General features: G+C 39.0%; 1 protein-coding gene across 1 annotated transcript in view; it reads right to left on the reverse strand.

The window, feature by feature from the left end:
• The window catches only part of atg7 (ATG7 autophagy related 7 homolog (S. cerevisiae)), a 61,081-nt gene that overhangs the window by 29,907 nt on the left and 13,826 nt on the right, over window positions 1–17,348 (reverse strand). Inside the window, exons 13-17 of the mRNA XM_085160675.1 lie at window positions 14,428–14,622; window positions 12,825–13,070; window positions 11,276–11,391; window positions 4,920–4,995; window positions 1,415–1,495 (exon numbers count right to left, since the gene is read on the reverse strand). Coding sequence (XP_085016801.1) covers window positions 1,415–1,495; window positions 4,920–4,995; window positions 11,276–11,391; window positions 12,825–13,070; window positions 14,428–14,622 — 714 coding nt within the window. The remainder of the gene's footprint in view (window positions 1–1,414; window positions 1,496–4,919; window positions 4,996–11,275; window positions 11,392–12,824; window positions 13,071–14,427; window positions 14,623–17,348) is intronic.

Below are 17,348 nucleotides of genomic sequence, written 5' to 3' on the forward strand. Positions count from 1 at the left end.
AGAAGGAGATGTAAAACAGGAGTAGACTGAAAAAAGAATAAAAGAAGAGACTGAAAGGATGATAAGCGAATGCAAAACAGATGGAAAAGATGTGTGAGTGGGATTAAACATATTCACCAGCTTCACTACATAACCTTTATCCCTGCCTCAGCAAAGGATCGTCTTTCCAAACCCATGTTGTTCATTGTTCCCAACTACACAGGCTTTACCCAATCCCTGTCAAACCATATGAAACTTCTGTGCAGACCGAATAATCTCATCAGTCACACAGGCAGAAACATGACACCTTAAGATGGGCTGGAACTGCAGACTTTTTTTCCTTTTTTTTTTGTCAGAGCGTAGGTGGAAAAAAAACTTTTAGTGCACAAGCTAGCCAACTCCCTCCCCCTGCTGCCTCTTGGTTTCTCTCCCCGTCTTCACATGAAAGTGATAGATCTGGGGCTTTATGACCTCTTTATAGACACAAAGAGTGCATTGAGATCAGGGAAGAATGAAAGACTGAACCAGCCCTCCACTCATCACAACACCCTTGCTTTTAACGCTCTACTTCCTCTGCTTATAAACCCTCGATATTCTTCCCATTTAAAAAAAACAAACAAAAAAACACCAAACAAACAAACAAACAAAAGCCACGAAATGACAAAAAACTTTCTCCTTCTTTAATTTGTACTTTTCTATCGCGACTCCCCTGGTTCCCAGTCTTACACCAGTGTAAAAACAATGAGTTACTTTGCTACACACTTAGCCACACTGGCCAGTTGGATATCAACCTATTAGGAGAAAAAACAAAACAAAACACAAAGGGCAATTTCTCTTACCCCACTTGGCCTTAGTTAGGATATATGAACCCTTCAACAACCCATCTATGCACATGCACACACATACACACAGACAAAAAAAGAGAGAGCAGCAGTGGGAGCTAATTGCACTCAACGACAGTTACTGACATCAATGAACAACTGCTGCCTGATTGTTACCATATGCTTTTACCAGCTTTTCTGTGTCTCTCTCTGTGTGGATTCAGTATTCCTCAAGGAACTGCATTTCAACACTGACTCCACAATGTGGAAATAGGAGAGATGGGAATCCCCCTCTTTCTGTTAAGGCTGCAATTTGTGTTTGGAAACAATGTTGTCACATAGTAACAGAATCTAATCTGATACTTCGATACTTTAAGCAGGGGATATATATAGACCTCACAGCCCATTGTTCATTTAGTGGTGCTAGTCTCAGAACAGAATCCATTTTTTGGGATTTCCTTACCTGGATGATTGAGGGATGCATCAAGGCACATCTACATTGTATCTACTTTTTTCTGGCAAAGTGCAGTTCAACATTAAAACACAGTCTTGCTGCAAAACTGGATTCAGAAACACATAATTAGAACTATTCAGATACATTTGGTGCCACTTACAATGGGGGAGCAGGCAGTGCATTTGTCAAAGGCCAGGCTGGCAGGCAGGACATTATCGAACCTTGAAAGAAAGCCTCGAATCTGTGGAGGAGAATAAGACCCTTAAGAAAATATTCAGAAAAGCAGACATTCTAATTATGTGATCAAGGTTTGACAACAGAGGGGACAAGCTGACATTAACAAAAGATAAACAACAAGAAAAACAAGCAGCTTTTGGAAGCTGGTGTGTTCACCAGGAGACTTGCTAGGAAATGGCAAAGGTGATGTTTTTATTCCTTGAAAGCAGAAAGTAATGCTTCCACTGACAAACATGAAAATGCAAAACAAGAATATGTAATGAAAATTTGCCAGCAATTTCTGTATGCTGTTTAAACTGAAAGCAGAGAGCGCCCTCTGGTGTTATAAAGGCATGTTTCAATTTGGTTCATTTCATCATATTTAAGTGCTAAATGCCTTCACTCTTAATTAATCATATACATGCATGTTGCAGTATCACTTATCACATCACATTCTTGTAATCACCTTCCTCATCCACCCCCAGCTTCCTGTTTTGTAATAAAAGCTTCAGCCAATAATGGATTTTTTTTTGTTTTCTGTTTTTTTGATGACGCACAAAACATGAGGAGCATGTAACAATTTCCTGGCTATAATTATCTGGTGGTGAGACTGACGAGTATATCAAACATTTGTGGCCAATTACTGCTGATGCCCAGTGACGGAGAAAAGGTGGAAATTCAAGGCTTTTGGTGTTTGAAGATCAAGAGCATCAGTGTTCGTCCTTATGTGCACCAAATTCATTTCTTACGCTGTGTGTTAACCTGCAGTGACAGGTGACGCACCATGTCCAGAGAGTAAGGTAAACTGTGGGGGGAGGGGGGGGGGGGGGCAGTGAGTCAGACCAGTGGATGAGCGTGGGCGAGTGAGGCAGTCGTGAACAGACTCTATAGCTTTCTGTAGAGAGCATAAACTGACCACATATGTGTGTCAAGTAATGTGCTCAGTCGACGTCAGGCACAGTTCAACACACGTTTGGATAACACATGAAGATTAACTGCTGTTTAAGCACGGCTCGTCAGACATGTCATTCAAGACTGTAAGACCACTAATTACTTCATGGAGTATTAAAGCATCCTGCTGCTGCTTTTGAGTTACATCAAAGCAATCAAGGTGCATCATTTCCACTGACAATCAGTGCTTTTAACTTGAAGGGATGATAATATATGTGCCGCTTTGGATCCCAGTTCAAGTTGCTCAACATTCCTCCCACATTAAGGCCATGCTTAATTTGATCATTTTATCCATTATCTACGTTGCAATTTTGCTATTTTGGATTATTTTCTACCTTAGGCCCGGCTGTCCACCCCTTATATTCTTGTTTTTTGGGGACTTTAATTGAGGGACAGAAGATAAAAGGTCTTGCATGCCCTTTGAAGTAAATTTAAGAGTTTGTGAAACTGGACAATATAGCTAAATCCAGTTTAATTCTACATATATCAGAGTAAAGTGCTATTGTAGTAGTTGTTACTTATAGTAACCCTTAATGTTGATTATTTGATTTAGCTTGGGCTTAACACACAGAAGTATCAAAAACATGTTGAGAACATCTCTCAAACACAGCTCTATTCAAGGGCACAAAATTGACAGTGCGGGTGAAAACGAGGGGAAGGCAATGGTATAGCTGCACTTCAGTTACAATGGAGATACAAGTGTGCAATTTTTGCAAATCACCAGAAGCTGTCACTGTGGCACCACAAAAAAAACCCCAAACAAACTGCAGAGTGCTGTACAGGCACAGAGTGCCGGGAGACTGAGCACCTCAGTCATTTATACATAAATGTGTGCGTCTCAAGCATATTATTTATTTTGCATTTTTCACTCCAATCATTTTTGCACCTTCTCTCTGTACATGAGCACACACATAAAATACCACATTTGAATGCCAATTTTTTATGGGTTGTTTGGCTGCCAGCAGATGTGTCAAGCAAAAGGCAGTTTTCATGATGATGAATATTGATGGTGATACGTAAATAGAGGAGATGAAAAACCACCATTTAGCCAGGAGCACAGTTTGTCCTAGGTAATTTGCAAAATCAATAAAAATATTTACACTTTCCTATTACATGAAAAAAATGAATATATTAGTAAACAAAATCCAATTTGAATGTGTCATTAGGTCATTAGTCCAATCACGCTCAACACAATCCAAAAACCATTAAACAAAAAAAACCCACACAAAAAAACTTGCAAAGTGAGTTTTACTAATGACAAACCAAAGGAAAATAGCTACACAAAGGTGCACTATTGAGATAAGCACACGGACCCTTTCTTTTTCCTTTCTTCTCCATAATAGCTGCTGCAACCAGCTCATTGATTATCACTATGAGCTATGACTTTGCCACAGCTTCCAGCTGAGCCTTGCCTGACCTCAAGTGCCGTGTTTCTTGAGCTATGAAAAATAATTAATTTTGTTCTATTTGGCAGCACCAAATTCAAGTCTAGTTACTGCCTGTTATGACGATCCGTAGCACATTACTCTTGACTCATTTCTACAAAAGGACTGAAAGGCACTAATTCATAAAGCACAAAGACGTGCAAATCTGCAGCTAAAGTTTGCATATCAGAAAATCTCTTCCTGTCCCAGAAAATGGGCTTCTGGCGCTCGGAAAGACTAAGATCTCTTAATTATGATGGTTTCCAGGCATGATGAAGTCTCCTCATTAGGAACCTTGAGTCATGTTTGATCTTTCAGTTTGAACATATTTAATGACTATTAAAGTCACCAAAACGGGAAACCTTTGTGTATTGTTACAGAATAAAAAACATCAGATGTAAGAATGTTGCCTCTACATATGTATGTTTGTACTGATGTGGACAAAAACCCAGCAGAATATTAAAACCTGGAGAAAAAAAAAAATCACCACTAATAGCAGCCATAGAACTGACTTGCCAAGATTTTAAGGAAAGGTTGTGTGCAGGGCACTTAGTGAAATACTATAACAGCGGGGCTGCTGAATTACGCAACATTTCCATCATTTCAGCTTGTCCTTCTTTTCACAGAGTATGCATAACAACACAGCAAACTGTGCCCCTTTTCACTTGCTGAATCAAAACATAATCATTCCTTCATGGGGTGAATGCTGAGATAGTCCTTTGCAATTATCTCTCTTCTGCACTTGGTTACCGTTGTTCTCTTCGCAGTCCCAAACTGGACTCTCAGTGAAATGCAGCTTTTTCAGAATGTTAAAGCAATACTTCAGCCTCCGCCTTCAGGATCTGCCACTTGTTCCCCTGAGTCACTGAGAGCTTTGTATGTAGGTGTCTGGAAAACTTTAATAGCCTGTAAATATGCTGACCCTGAATTCAACTTCAGCAATTGCAGTTTACTGTCTGTTATGCAATTCTTTTTATTATTATTTTTTAACTTGTGCATGCATACTTTGGATTTTTAGCAACATTTTGCATGTTATTAATTTCAGATTTTTATATGAGTGCATCTATGTCTTACCTGATGTGGCACGAGACCGAGCGAGGTGGGAGGTTCATTCATTCTGTCATCGCTGCTGCTGGCCACTGCATAGCCTCTGAAGGAGAAGAAAAGGGACAGAAGTTTATATACCTACACACACGCTTGTGCAATTTTGGAAGTTTTTAAGAAATAAGTAATAAAAGAATAAATAAATAAATAAGATGAGGAATTAAAACCAGCAAACCTGCTTAAACAGCCTTCCACAGAAAATTATAATACACTGCATTCTGATGATTTTTTATAATACACAGCAAATCTAAATGTGCTGCTAAGAAACACTGATTTTGGTTTTCTATACTGAGAACTAATAGATCCTACTTCCTTCAATATTAAAAGGTTTTACATTTTTCATGTGATCTGAGAGCTCCTGCTCCCCAGTTAATTTAAATTCGGGTTAAAAGGTTCTACTCTGTGTGGATAACAATAAGTGAAATATCACATCTCGCGCTGAGCTGACAGTGGTTTTGCAAAGTCAGAAATCTCTGTCAAACTGCAGCAACATTAATCCTGAAGTGCCAATTTTCTAAAGCCAGTGGTTGCTATGGAGTAAGATTTCAAATGAGAGCTGGTGTAAGGGGCTTTTTTGGGATAAAGAGCTGGAAGAATTGGGGTTATACAGAAAGGCACAAACACAGCTACTAAGATAAAAACAAGGACACAGAGAGTAGCTGAAGCAAGACACAGAGAGATCTTGGTGTAAAGCAAGGAGCTACATAAACACAGAAGTTCTGGAAAAAGCACATGGAAATTCAGTCTCCTTTACTTTCTAAGCTTTTTATCCAGGACCGAAAGAACGGCTTTGTAACAGCTTATAACATCTCAAAAACATTCTGAGAGAAAATGGCCGTCTTATCAGGCCCAGCAAGCAGCCACTTTAGTAGGATTTTCACCAAAAAGGGCACACACAATTCCATTTTCACAAAGACACACCCGTGCACATGACTACACACTTAATAGGCATGGACACATCCCCATTGGCGTTAAGAAAAAAATACACATTCGAAGAGCACAGACTGCAAAGAGAACTTAAGGGCTGATTGAACCTCGGTGTTAGAGCTTTTGAAGCATGAAAATGAGAAAAAGCTCGGCGGGGGGGTCAGGTCTGTGCTACAACCAAATTACCAATGCTACCTGCAGCGCAGTGAGACCTCAGCTGCTGTGCTGCTCCATCAAAAAGGTAACATCTCCCTTAGCTTTAAGCCTGGAGTGAAGTACTGATGAGAGTACTTCAGACAGATACTGGTAATCAGGGCCGTTCACTAAGGGAGGAGAGTGCTAGCCCTCTAGTGTTTGCAAGGATGTTTTATTAAACCCAGATTGGAATGTGGACTGTGTGTGTAAAAGAAGAGGGCAGTATGACATAAAAACTTTTTTTCTACTATGATTCGGAGTATGATTTTTTTTTCTAGCACCATGCTGAGAAGCATATATTGTATACCAGAAACACAAAAACCAGAGGTGTGACACAAGAGTCAAGCAGACTGTGCTGAGAATAAACTCAAGTGTTCATCGGGGAATATCCACTGACACCGTAAGAGACCAGATATACCTGCTGTTCAACCTCTCACACTATTCAGTCTTTACAAATGATTTGCCGTACGTCCTGGATAAATCTCATCTTGTAATGTATGCTGATGATTCCACCATGTTTTATTCAGCCAGCAGCTACTCTGAATTGACCAGCGTATTACAACTAGATTTGCTGAACGTGTTTGACTGGATAAGTAAAAACAACATGATTTTAAACGTGTCTAATTCCAAATCCATGTTAATAGGAAGTAGAGTACGCTTAGTCAGCAGCCCACAACTAAATCTTTCCATAGCTGGATCGGTATTAGAACAGGTCACCCAGATTAAATTACTTGGTGTTACCATAAACCACCACCTTTCATGGTCTCAGCACATCAACTCTGTTATTAAGAAAATGGGACAGGGCATAGCTATAGCTAGGAAATGCTCTTTTTATATTACTTCTTCAATTATGAAAGATGTCATTAATGCACTAGTATTATCTCATCTAGAGTACTGCTCAATCATTTGGTCAGCAGCTAATAAGACAGATCTGAACAGACTTCAGTTAGTCCAAAATAGGGCGGCCAGATTAGTGTTAAGGTGTTCACATTATACAAGTATTGATAAAATGCACGATAAACTTTCTTGGCTTTCTGTACAAGCTAAATTATACTATGGCTTACTTGTATTTTTAAAGAAAGCCATGCTGGTAAACACACCACACTTTTTTTATGCTCAGTTGCAGTATCCAGATGAAATACATAATCATGCTACACGATTCTCAACTAACCACAATTTAGTAACTCCTCGAGTTAAAAGTAACTTTTTGAAAAACTCTGTTATATTTAGAGCATCTTTTCAGTGGAATAAGTTGCCTTATGCAATTAGAGAATTGGCTTCTATTCATAATTTTAAAAATCACCTAAAAGCCTATCTAAGCAGTTTTTAATTTATTTGTAAAAATTGTAAGAGGGTAATGTTACTTGTAATGGAAATTGTGTATTTTGTTTGAGTGGGGTTTTTTTGTTTTGTTTTTTAATAATTTTAATATTTACATGTTTACATTTTCAGAATTGTAAAACCTATTGTGGATGTAAGAGCACAAATTATTGGACATTTTGCATCCAACTCATTGTGTACATTTTATTTGGTGGTATTTGATGGTTTGGGCCCCAGGAAGACTAGCAACCACTGTTGTGGAAGCTAATGGGGTTCCTTATAATAAACAAAATAACACTTTGCCCAACACTTCAACCTATGAAATGTATGGCTAGACCATACATTTTAATACATAAAAGATGAACGTTGCGTACAGGTCTAAAATGTCACGGCAAGGGTCAACCTTCAGTGTCAAAAAATAAAGCCAGTTTGACATTTAGCTAAAAACTGCAGATCGTCTAAAGACTACGTGAGGCTGCTCCAAAAGTGACTCGTGTTAAAATATCGATCTAATGGCTTTAAAAGCAGTCAAACCTTGATGCATAGCTCAGTATTCACACTGTTTTTTTACCTTCTAACACATATAATTTTTTCAAGTGTAAAATGTATCTAAGTGTAATCAGAATTTGTACAATTTAACTAAAAATTTCACCACCAGGTGACAGTGTTTTACCAGAAAGTGTAAGTGTAGTTACCCTTATAGATGAAAGCAAGTAAATGCAGGTTTGGGGCTTTGACAGTGCAGCGCATTAGCGCTGATGCCTCACAGCAAGAAGGTCCTGGGTTCAAACTTCTTGGTTGGCTAACGCTTTTCTATGGAGTTGGTATGTTCTCTCATGTTATGTTAAATGGCGATGCTAGATTGCTCCCAGTGTGGATGTGAGAGTTAAGAGTTTCTGTTTTTCCATTAGTTTTTAGACTGGCTGTACCTTGCCTCTTACCCTATGGCTGCTGGGATAGGCTCAATCAAAGTGGTCTAAGATCCCCCAGCTAACAGTTTGTTACATAGCCATAGCCATGTCCTGCTGAGCTTAAAAAAAAAAAAGCAGCTCGTTTATCTTTAAACAGACATACAGATTACAGCAAAGGATTTTTAACACAGTTTTTACAAACATACTAGTTTTATTTTGGATGCTGGCATTTACTTTGCACACAAATACAAAATTATTTTACAAAAACTACCCCTCCCCACCAATGCTAATAATGAGTTATATGTTGTTTTTGCTGGACAACAGCCTACAGTTGTTTCTTGTAGGGAGCTGGTGAGAAGCTTTGTGGAGTGGTCTGGCAGAAATAACCTGCTTCTGAAGGTCAAGACAAAGAGATGGTGGTTGACCTTCAGAGGAAAGAAAATCTGTGACACGGCCCATTAACAACATGGGCAGCTACGGATACATCTAAGTCCGCCTGAATAGAACAGACTAAACTGGAAGATCAAAAGTGTTGCTGCGTAGTAGAAGGTGACGAGCAGACTCCTCTTTCTGATGAAGTCCAGATACTTTAACATGTTCGGCAAGATTTGGAGTTCTACCAGTTTGTGGCAATTCCCCTATTTATTTTGCTGTTCCCTCCTGGGGGTCATTGTCAGTGCCAGAGATGCCAACTGATTCACAAGGCCAGAAGCATCATTGGCCAAAACTTGTAGGTCTCTGAGTCAATGAGGGACAGAAGGTCACTGAACAAACATGCTCTCCATCATGGACATCCCATCTCACCTGCTCAACTCCACACCTCTGAGGAAAATTGCATTATAGATATTACCTGTGTTATATCTTCTTTATTAATGTATTATTAACATTAGTGTATTAATGTTCTTACTCTTCCTTAAAAAAAACGGATAAGTGCCTATGTGCCCACGTCACTTTTACTATAACTATGTTGTTTAGTTATTGTAGACTGTACCATTTTTATTCTTTTCATTCTTTCCTGCTGCCATAACACAATAATTTCCCGTGTGGGATCAATAAAGTGTCTATGTATCTATATGCCTATCTACCTGTCTGTCAGTCTTGAGTCAATCCACAGATTTTCAGGGGAATCCAAGTCAGGGCTTTGTGCAGGCCAGTCAGTACCATTGACATTGTTCTTCACCAGATGGGATGTATGGTTGTTGTCTTATTAGAAGACAGCTATCCAGTTCTGACGCTCACTGCTTGAGGTTTTCTTTTAAAATCGTTTTTCTTCTTGACGAGATTCCCAGTTCCAGTCACACTCAAGGATCCTCAAAACATAATACTCCCACCACCAAGTTTCACTGTGGGTTGATGTTCTTACACCTCTCCTTCTTTCTCCAAACATAAGCAGTGTCTCTGTAGCCAAATAGCTCTGGTTTTCAGTTTCTAGTTGTCTAGCTTTATGTGATTAAATGATGCACAATCTTCAGGTTGTGTTAAGTGTACTTGAGTCTGGCTTGAAGGTGTGTCCACGCAGAAATTGAGTTTTTCCTCAGTCTACAGCCTTGCAGTGCATTTCTGTGCAGGGTTTTAGTGATCTTCTTCTATGAATGAGTGAACTCCTTCGCTTCCTACCTTTGCCAGGCTTGCTCTGTACTGTGTCGCTCTCTTTGAAATTCTTGATGATACTTCCCATTCCAGCTTTCGACAATTATAAACCTTGTGATAACTTTGTATATCCATGTCCTGCTTTGAGAGCATCAACGATGATCTAAACTGATTTTCTTTTGTTTCTGTCCTGAAGCCTTCTCAAGTGAATAATGGGAAAATATCCTTTAGTTTTAACTCGATTTTACATCCGTCAAGCTTTGCAAAGTTAAAGGACATCATTGCACAGGACTGATTTGTGCTATTGCTCTACAAAAGGGTCGTTTTTCAGGGGGGTAACAATACTGAGCCTGGTATGTTTTTGTTAAAACAATTATGTTATTGTGTGAAAACAAAAAGTATTTTATGATTTCTAAAGAAAACGAATATGTTTAGAAATGCTATCTTGAAGATCCCTGATTCTGTTAAATAAAAAAAAGCACATGGGCAAATTTGGACAACAACTTAAAATGTCATGAGGGGGCTAATAATTTTGTGTACATCTGTAATCAAGAATGAATGTAAAGCTACTGTTAGACTAGCATCTTTCTAGCCCACTTTTTCTTTCAGTTGCTCTCTTCAGCGGTTGCCACAGCAGATTAGCTGGCTCCATCTCACCCTAACCTTTTCAAACTCTTCTGTCAAATGAAGCATTTAGATGTTCTTTCTCACTATAACCATAAGTGTTCTCTTCTTCTTTTCCTCTTGCCAGGCAGCCCAATCATCAACATCTTTTTACCCAGTATATCCACTCCCCTCTCTGTCTGCACATGTTACTCTCAACCTTGCCTCTCTTACTTTATCTCCAAACCATCCAACTGTAGCTCTCTCTCTGTAATATACTCAGTCCTTATCCTGTCCACCCTGGTCTCTCCCAGTAAATATTTGAGTATTTGAAACTCTGTGACATCAGGCTCCACTTCCTTCTTAGCCTACAGTTACTGTTCATTACACATAACCACAGTCAAAAATAAGTAAATATATACATAAACAAATTAAACAATAATGAAGGACACATGTTGCAAAGGAGACATGACTGTTTAGCAGTCGATGAGAAGATGACTGTACTTCTAACAGTGAAGGGTAAATAAGAGTCCTATTAAGCATAAATTAGGTTGTACAGTTGGGGCATGGCTCGCTTTTACCTACTGGTCATCAATCTGATCGTGCTCATGTTCACTGACTCCAGTAATCAAAACAGTAATCTACTTCTAAATAAACCCATGAGTGATGTCCCAGTAACTATTTGCATCAAAATCTACACAAGTATAACGGCCAGTAGTTACACCCTTAATACAACTTCAATTTCTTATTAGCAGCAAACATACATTTTGTCATCCTTACCCTTCACTGTGCTGTAGAATGGAAACCATCATCTCAACAGCCAACGCTCCGGCAATCATGGCAAGGCCTGGTCTGCTGACTGTGCACTGCTGATCCAGAGTCCGATCCCGGGTTGACTATTTTAGCAAAACAAAACACAACAAAAATAGTAAGAAGATCAATATAGAGAATCATGTCCTGGAACTCCAGAAAGCCAAAGGTCAATCCAGTAAACCTGAGAGGACTTTCTCCATTAAAAGTAGAAAAATGAGAGGTGAGATACATTGGCACTGGCCAAGTTGTTGATCACAAACTGTTTATGACACACTGATGACTAGCGGATACTTCCAGTTGAGCAGGGTGTTAGTAATGCCATAATATTTTCATAAATGGACCATTAGTGTCAGTGGCTGCAAACCTCTTGGCCAGTGTCAGCTGGAACAGGCTCCAGCTCACATGTAAAAGGGTAAGAGGGTATTGCTAATGGATGTATGAACGGATCATTAGTGTTTGTGCCAAACCTGCAAATATTCATTTTGGGGATATTTCGCTGTGGACCACACATGCTTACCAGGGGAATGGCTACAAAATCTGACATGTAACCCTTTAGAGTCAAAGGTATTTCATTTTTACTTTCTGGTCATGTTTTATTTTTGCAGCAGTACATTCTCACACTGAATATGTCCCATATGTTTAGACAATCTGTATCATTTTGCTTCAGGCCTGTCTCACTTAAACATTTATAACAATATGCAAAACTCTATATTTATTCATTCACTGAACTCAACCTTAGATCAACATTTAGAATATACTGATAGCAGGCTCTGCCTCAAGTTCAAATCTTAGTAATACTTTAATGTTTCACAGAGAGACCGACACATATGGCATTTACAGTAGAAGTCAGAGCCCATTGCAGCAAGTTTCCGACAAATGCCACAGCCTTTAATAGCCTATGAAGAATCTTCGTGCATTACTCCGAAAAGGTCAAGAGAAGGAGAAAATCCAAAATCCCCAAAACAAAGAACATCCAGAGACACAAGCAGGATGTGGGAATGTGTGTCGAGGCTAGAAAGCTGCAACTTTCTTGGGGGGGGGGGGGGGGGGGGGATTTGCATATTGTAACTCTTACAGAAAAACAATTACAACCATCTTTCTCAAAAATATAAAAACCAAACAATAACTAAACCAAATGCTGCATTTAAAACCAACAGATCTTTGATGACTAAGAAGTGTGCAGGCAACCTTAAACACAACACTGATGTGATGCTCCTAATAGTTAAGCATAAAAACAGGAATCACGTGAGACTTTCACTCAGGAGATTCGAGTTCATATCTCACCGTAATTTTTTATAGCAATCATTTTCACTTCAGCTTCTGTTTGCTTGGGACCATCTCAAAACCTTGTTTTCTTGAAAATAACATCTGAAAAGAGATTTCGCTCATGCAACCATCACTAATTTAAACCCTGTAAACAACACAGCTGACTTTGCAGCAGGGTCTACCTGGTTTTGAGTGCATTAGGTGAGCTACTTAGTTGAGTGTATACTTGTTATCTGTGTGGTTTCCTTACATCTCCTGGTGCCACAACATCATTGCAGAAGTAGCAGCCAAGCTTGTGCCCTGGGATGTTTGAAAACAGAGACGATCCCGGGACAGCGGGCGCAGCACCGGCCGGTGTGGAGGATGACGAGGAGGCAGAGGAGCAGGAAGGGGAGGAGTCCGGCTCGGTGGAAACGCTCTGAGTGTTGGGAGGTTTCTTCAGGCCGTGGCGCATCACGACAAATGTGTCAAATCCTAGAGCAGCATTCACCACTAGCTGTGAAAATAACAATTATGGTAAAACATGGTCATAAAATCATAAAAAGAATCAAAATTGCTTTGGCTTGATTACTGATATTTTTGCCATTTGCACTGAGTACATTTTCAACCAGTTAAATGTGGCTTCTCTTATGCAGACAATAAGGGAACATCATATTGGATTATTTAAAAAAAAAAAAAAAAATCAATCACATAAAAAATTACTGGCCTCTACGGAAAGCATCTACATTTTTGGAGCGGCACTTGGCCAAATAACTCCATGACACAAATGGTCAAATAACCTCTCAGTTGAGCCAGCAATCAGAAAAAAACCTCATCAACAGCCCACTTAACAGCACACAGCAACATAAGCGTTGCATTACTGTTCCCACTGGAAGCATTACAAGTTCCTGACACAATGTTCAATAAATCCAATTTTGCATGGCAAATTATAAAATAAAATTAATATAAAATGGTAAAGAGAAAAGTTGGACTTGAGTTATCAAGCAATCTTAGTTTCCTGAAGGAGAAGTAAAAGGGCTTCCCAATTTCAGATTCAAGCTTAAAGGTAAATAAAAGAAAAACTAAGTTAAAAAGACATTAATGTCTCCTGCCAGAGTGCTGCACTGTGGCTTGAGGTCCAAAGTAACCTTTGAGCAAACAGATCTGTTTAAATCCATGGTATTGATTTCCTGTGCCACTATCAAAATACTCTCAACAAAGCTCATAAAGCCTGTTCTGTTTATGTACATCTGAGACTAGACTACAATGCACCAGTCCAGACTAGACAAAGTAATAATATTATGTATAATGTTACAATTCATTGTGTAGATTACAAAAAGTCCCTAATAGCAAAGAATAAAATAATTAAAAAGGTATAGCATAACATGCACTTTTAATCTGCAGTATAAAACAATGAACTATTAAAAACTTGCTAATTACTTTTCTAGTCATTTAGGTAAAAAGGTTAAATATTTACATCTATTTTGGTCTTTTTGGTGTTTTATGTTTGACTTTTATTCACAGGCTAGTTTGTCTAGTTGCTACACGATGCTGCTCAGTGGATTGATTTAGAGCTTTTTTGCTGAAAACAGCTGTCTCCTCTAAGCGGGTTCATGAGAGCGGTGACAGGGCGAATTTGCAGAACCAAATAATGATCTGAAAGTAGCTCCACTAAACTGCAGAGTTTAATAATAATCATGAGTGCACACTTCGTTGCAGGTGTCCACTTTCACAATGCATGTCATCATTTCATTCATTGTTTTTATGTAAAATACTATAAGTGGAGCTATAATCGAACCCCACCCCCGCACACACACACCCTACCGCACTGCTTTGTGACCGTTCATTCTACATATTGTACCGTTCCTTCCTACCTTCCTCTTGCTGGCAGCGATAACCGTAGGCAGCCAGCGGCTCTCTCTTGTATCCATTAGTAAAAACACCACATCGTGCTCTTCAATTAGCTTTTCCAGCTGCTCGACATCTCTCTGGGCCTGGGACAGAGTGGCCTGAGAGAAATTCACTGGGTGGCCAGGCATGGGGATGCTCATATTGTAACCTTCTGCGTTCTGCAATAGAAAGAAATAGAGGAATGGCTTACAAATTGAGCAGACATGTGTGGTAACTAGCACAATATGTACAATATGTACAAGTCTTTTGTTTGCACAATCAGCTCTCTTTGACATTATTAAAATGTATTTGATTCATATGCATACATTATTTATGGGACAACCAACTTTTAATACTCTCAGGAGGTATTGTTTTTCCAGTACATCTGGCTCAAATCTCTATAGTATAAAAAATCTCTATAGTATAAAATATGTAAGGACATAAAAGAATAGTGCCGTTCCAAAAGCACCTTGGACATAAAAAGAAGTCAGGTTACAGAAGTCTTCTGAGACATTAAAATATGGATTTCCTCAGTCAGAGTGAAAAGCAAATTTCTCTGCTGTCTGCTAACTGACAGACCGGGGAGATCAGAAAAAAAATGGTCCTGTATAACTCAGCAGTAGTGTATGAAAATAAAACATAAAAGATCATCTTAAAGTCAACAAAATATCCTTAAAAAAAGGCAATGTTCAGTCTTTTGTTGTCCACTGCCAAACTTCTCGTGCCATGTTTATCTCCAGGGAGTGTATACTCGACAACAAGGCAAACGGAAATGTCAAGAGTCATTTCATAGTCAATAGAAGGACAGAAAGGGCAAAGCAGAAGTGCGAGATTTGAACATGAAAAAATAAAAATGCCACTTTTACTCAATCAGTGGGTCTTCTGCCTTCACTCTTCACATTGTAAGTGTAGGAGCTTGTCAACCAAGTCTTGAATTTATATTTCACTGACGTAAGTGTTGCTAAGCTGCAGAGGTGGTAATCATATTCCAATTTCCTCTATAAACATCCTTAACCTACAGCCAAGAAAGACATACATCTTTTTGAGTGTGAGAAAAAAAACTTTCTGGAAAAATAAAACAATCCAAGAAAGCTGCTGTTGATGATCGAGTTTTGATGAGAACAAATTTTAAGCGAGAAAAAGAAGCTCCTGGAAATGTCAGGTGACTTGTGTCAGGTGTTCGCCCACATACAAAATAAGAAATCTGCCTGACATTTTCAACATTGTGACCTTGTTTGAACCATATTCCCCCAGTTCAATTAAAGTACTTCTGCACTTTCAGCTCACCCTCTTCATATTTGTCTTTCCATCTTTCACAGTTGCACCTGACACCCATCAGTTTGCAGAAAAACAAGCAGGGAGGGAAGCCAAGCAGGCACACGCTCACACTGTTAAAAATAGGAGCAGGTGTGGATGCAGCTAGTTTGATGGTAGAAACACAAAGTGTCACGACACGTCATGACTACACGTGTCAGTTTTTTCACTTTCTATTTCATTCCCAGAACATTCAGAGAGAAACTGAAAATAAGGGTGGGCCAGGGTGGCGAGAGACCTGGATGTCAAGTTGATGACATGACAGATGTGTGTGTGTGTGTGTTCAACTTAAAGGACATCACATTTCTTTTAGTGTGTGACACCATTTTCCCGTCCTAGTGTATCTCGTTTCACCGACACGTTATTACAGAGATGATTGCAAGCTCTGAAAAATCAATACTTTTACAATGAGGCTTAAATCTTACACAGTTTAAGGTAAATTACATCAGACGTTTAAACACTGAGGGAGTCGCTGTGTGAGATGTGACTGATAAAGGCACAGGCACGCTAGGGATACACAAGTTTTGAGACTCCTACACATGGTCAGCTTAGTTAAAACTTACAAGCTGACAAGAAGCAGAAGGTGTGAAAGCATTTTACACACTGCTTTTCTTAGTCAGTCTTCTTAAAATGCTTTAAAAATGATTTAGAGGCTCCAGAAGTGGACTTCGCTCCAGATTTAAAAGTGAAGATAACGTGTTTGGTTTGTGAGCATTAGATGTGCTGTGAGGCTAATTTTATTATCTGTGCAAAGCAACCTGTCTGGATGCTTTTTTAAAGCTATGCCAAAATCTCCTGGCAGTAGCTTTGTATTTGCTGTCCATTAGATTGCTATTGATTCAGTCAATTCACTCCAGCTTTGAAGTGTCACGTTTTCAGAAGGAGAAATCATTTTTGGCTTAAATGTTTATAACTAATGTGAAAACAGTATTATTGGTCATGGAAACAAACACACACACACACACACACACACACACACACACACACACACACACACACACACAAGAAACACACAGATTCATTATAAATGGGCTCTGAGTCAATGAAGCTGTCAGATACCGAGATGATTAAATCTGCCACCAACATATAAAAGGGAAAACTGCCCAATCATTTTTTTAAGCTTCATGATCTTCTGATCCCAACATTGCATAATATTCCAGGACAGACAAGTGAATCACCTCATTTTGAAATGCATACTGCACATGTGACTCACGTAATAAATATGCAGCCAGTATTTGCACTTTCTAGTAGCTTAATAATGGCTGCCCCTTTCAAACCATGGCTGCTTTTTCTTTTCATTTGCTAAAATAGATCCCCCCCCCCACCCCCCAAAAAAAGGAAACAAAAACCCCACCCACAGAGAACCCACTCATTAATTTGCAAAGCATTGAAACCACCAGCATTAATATGCATAAAAAACAACTCTTATTATTCTCCATGTTGTGTACTTCACATCTAAGTTACAAGAACTCAAACAGGAATACAATTAAAAACCTAAAAATAGTAAAATGGCAATTGCATTCAGTGCAGTTGCACAGTGATTACAAATTCATCTTTTTCAATGTTATTTTAAGATAATTAAACCTCCATT

This window comes from Neolamprologus multifasciatus, chromosome 5 (assembly GCF_963576455.1).
Source record: "Neolamprologus multifasciatus chromosome 5, fNeoMul1.2, whole genome shotgun sequence".
In the NCBI taxonomy this organism is placed as follows: Eukaryota; Metazoa; Chordata; class Actinopteri; order Cichliformes; family Cichlidae; genus Neolamprologus; species Neolamprologus multifasciatus.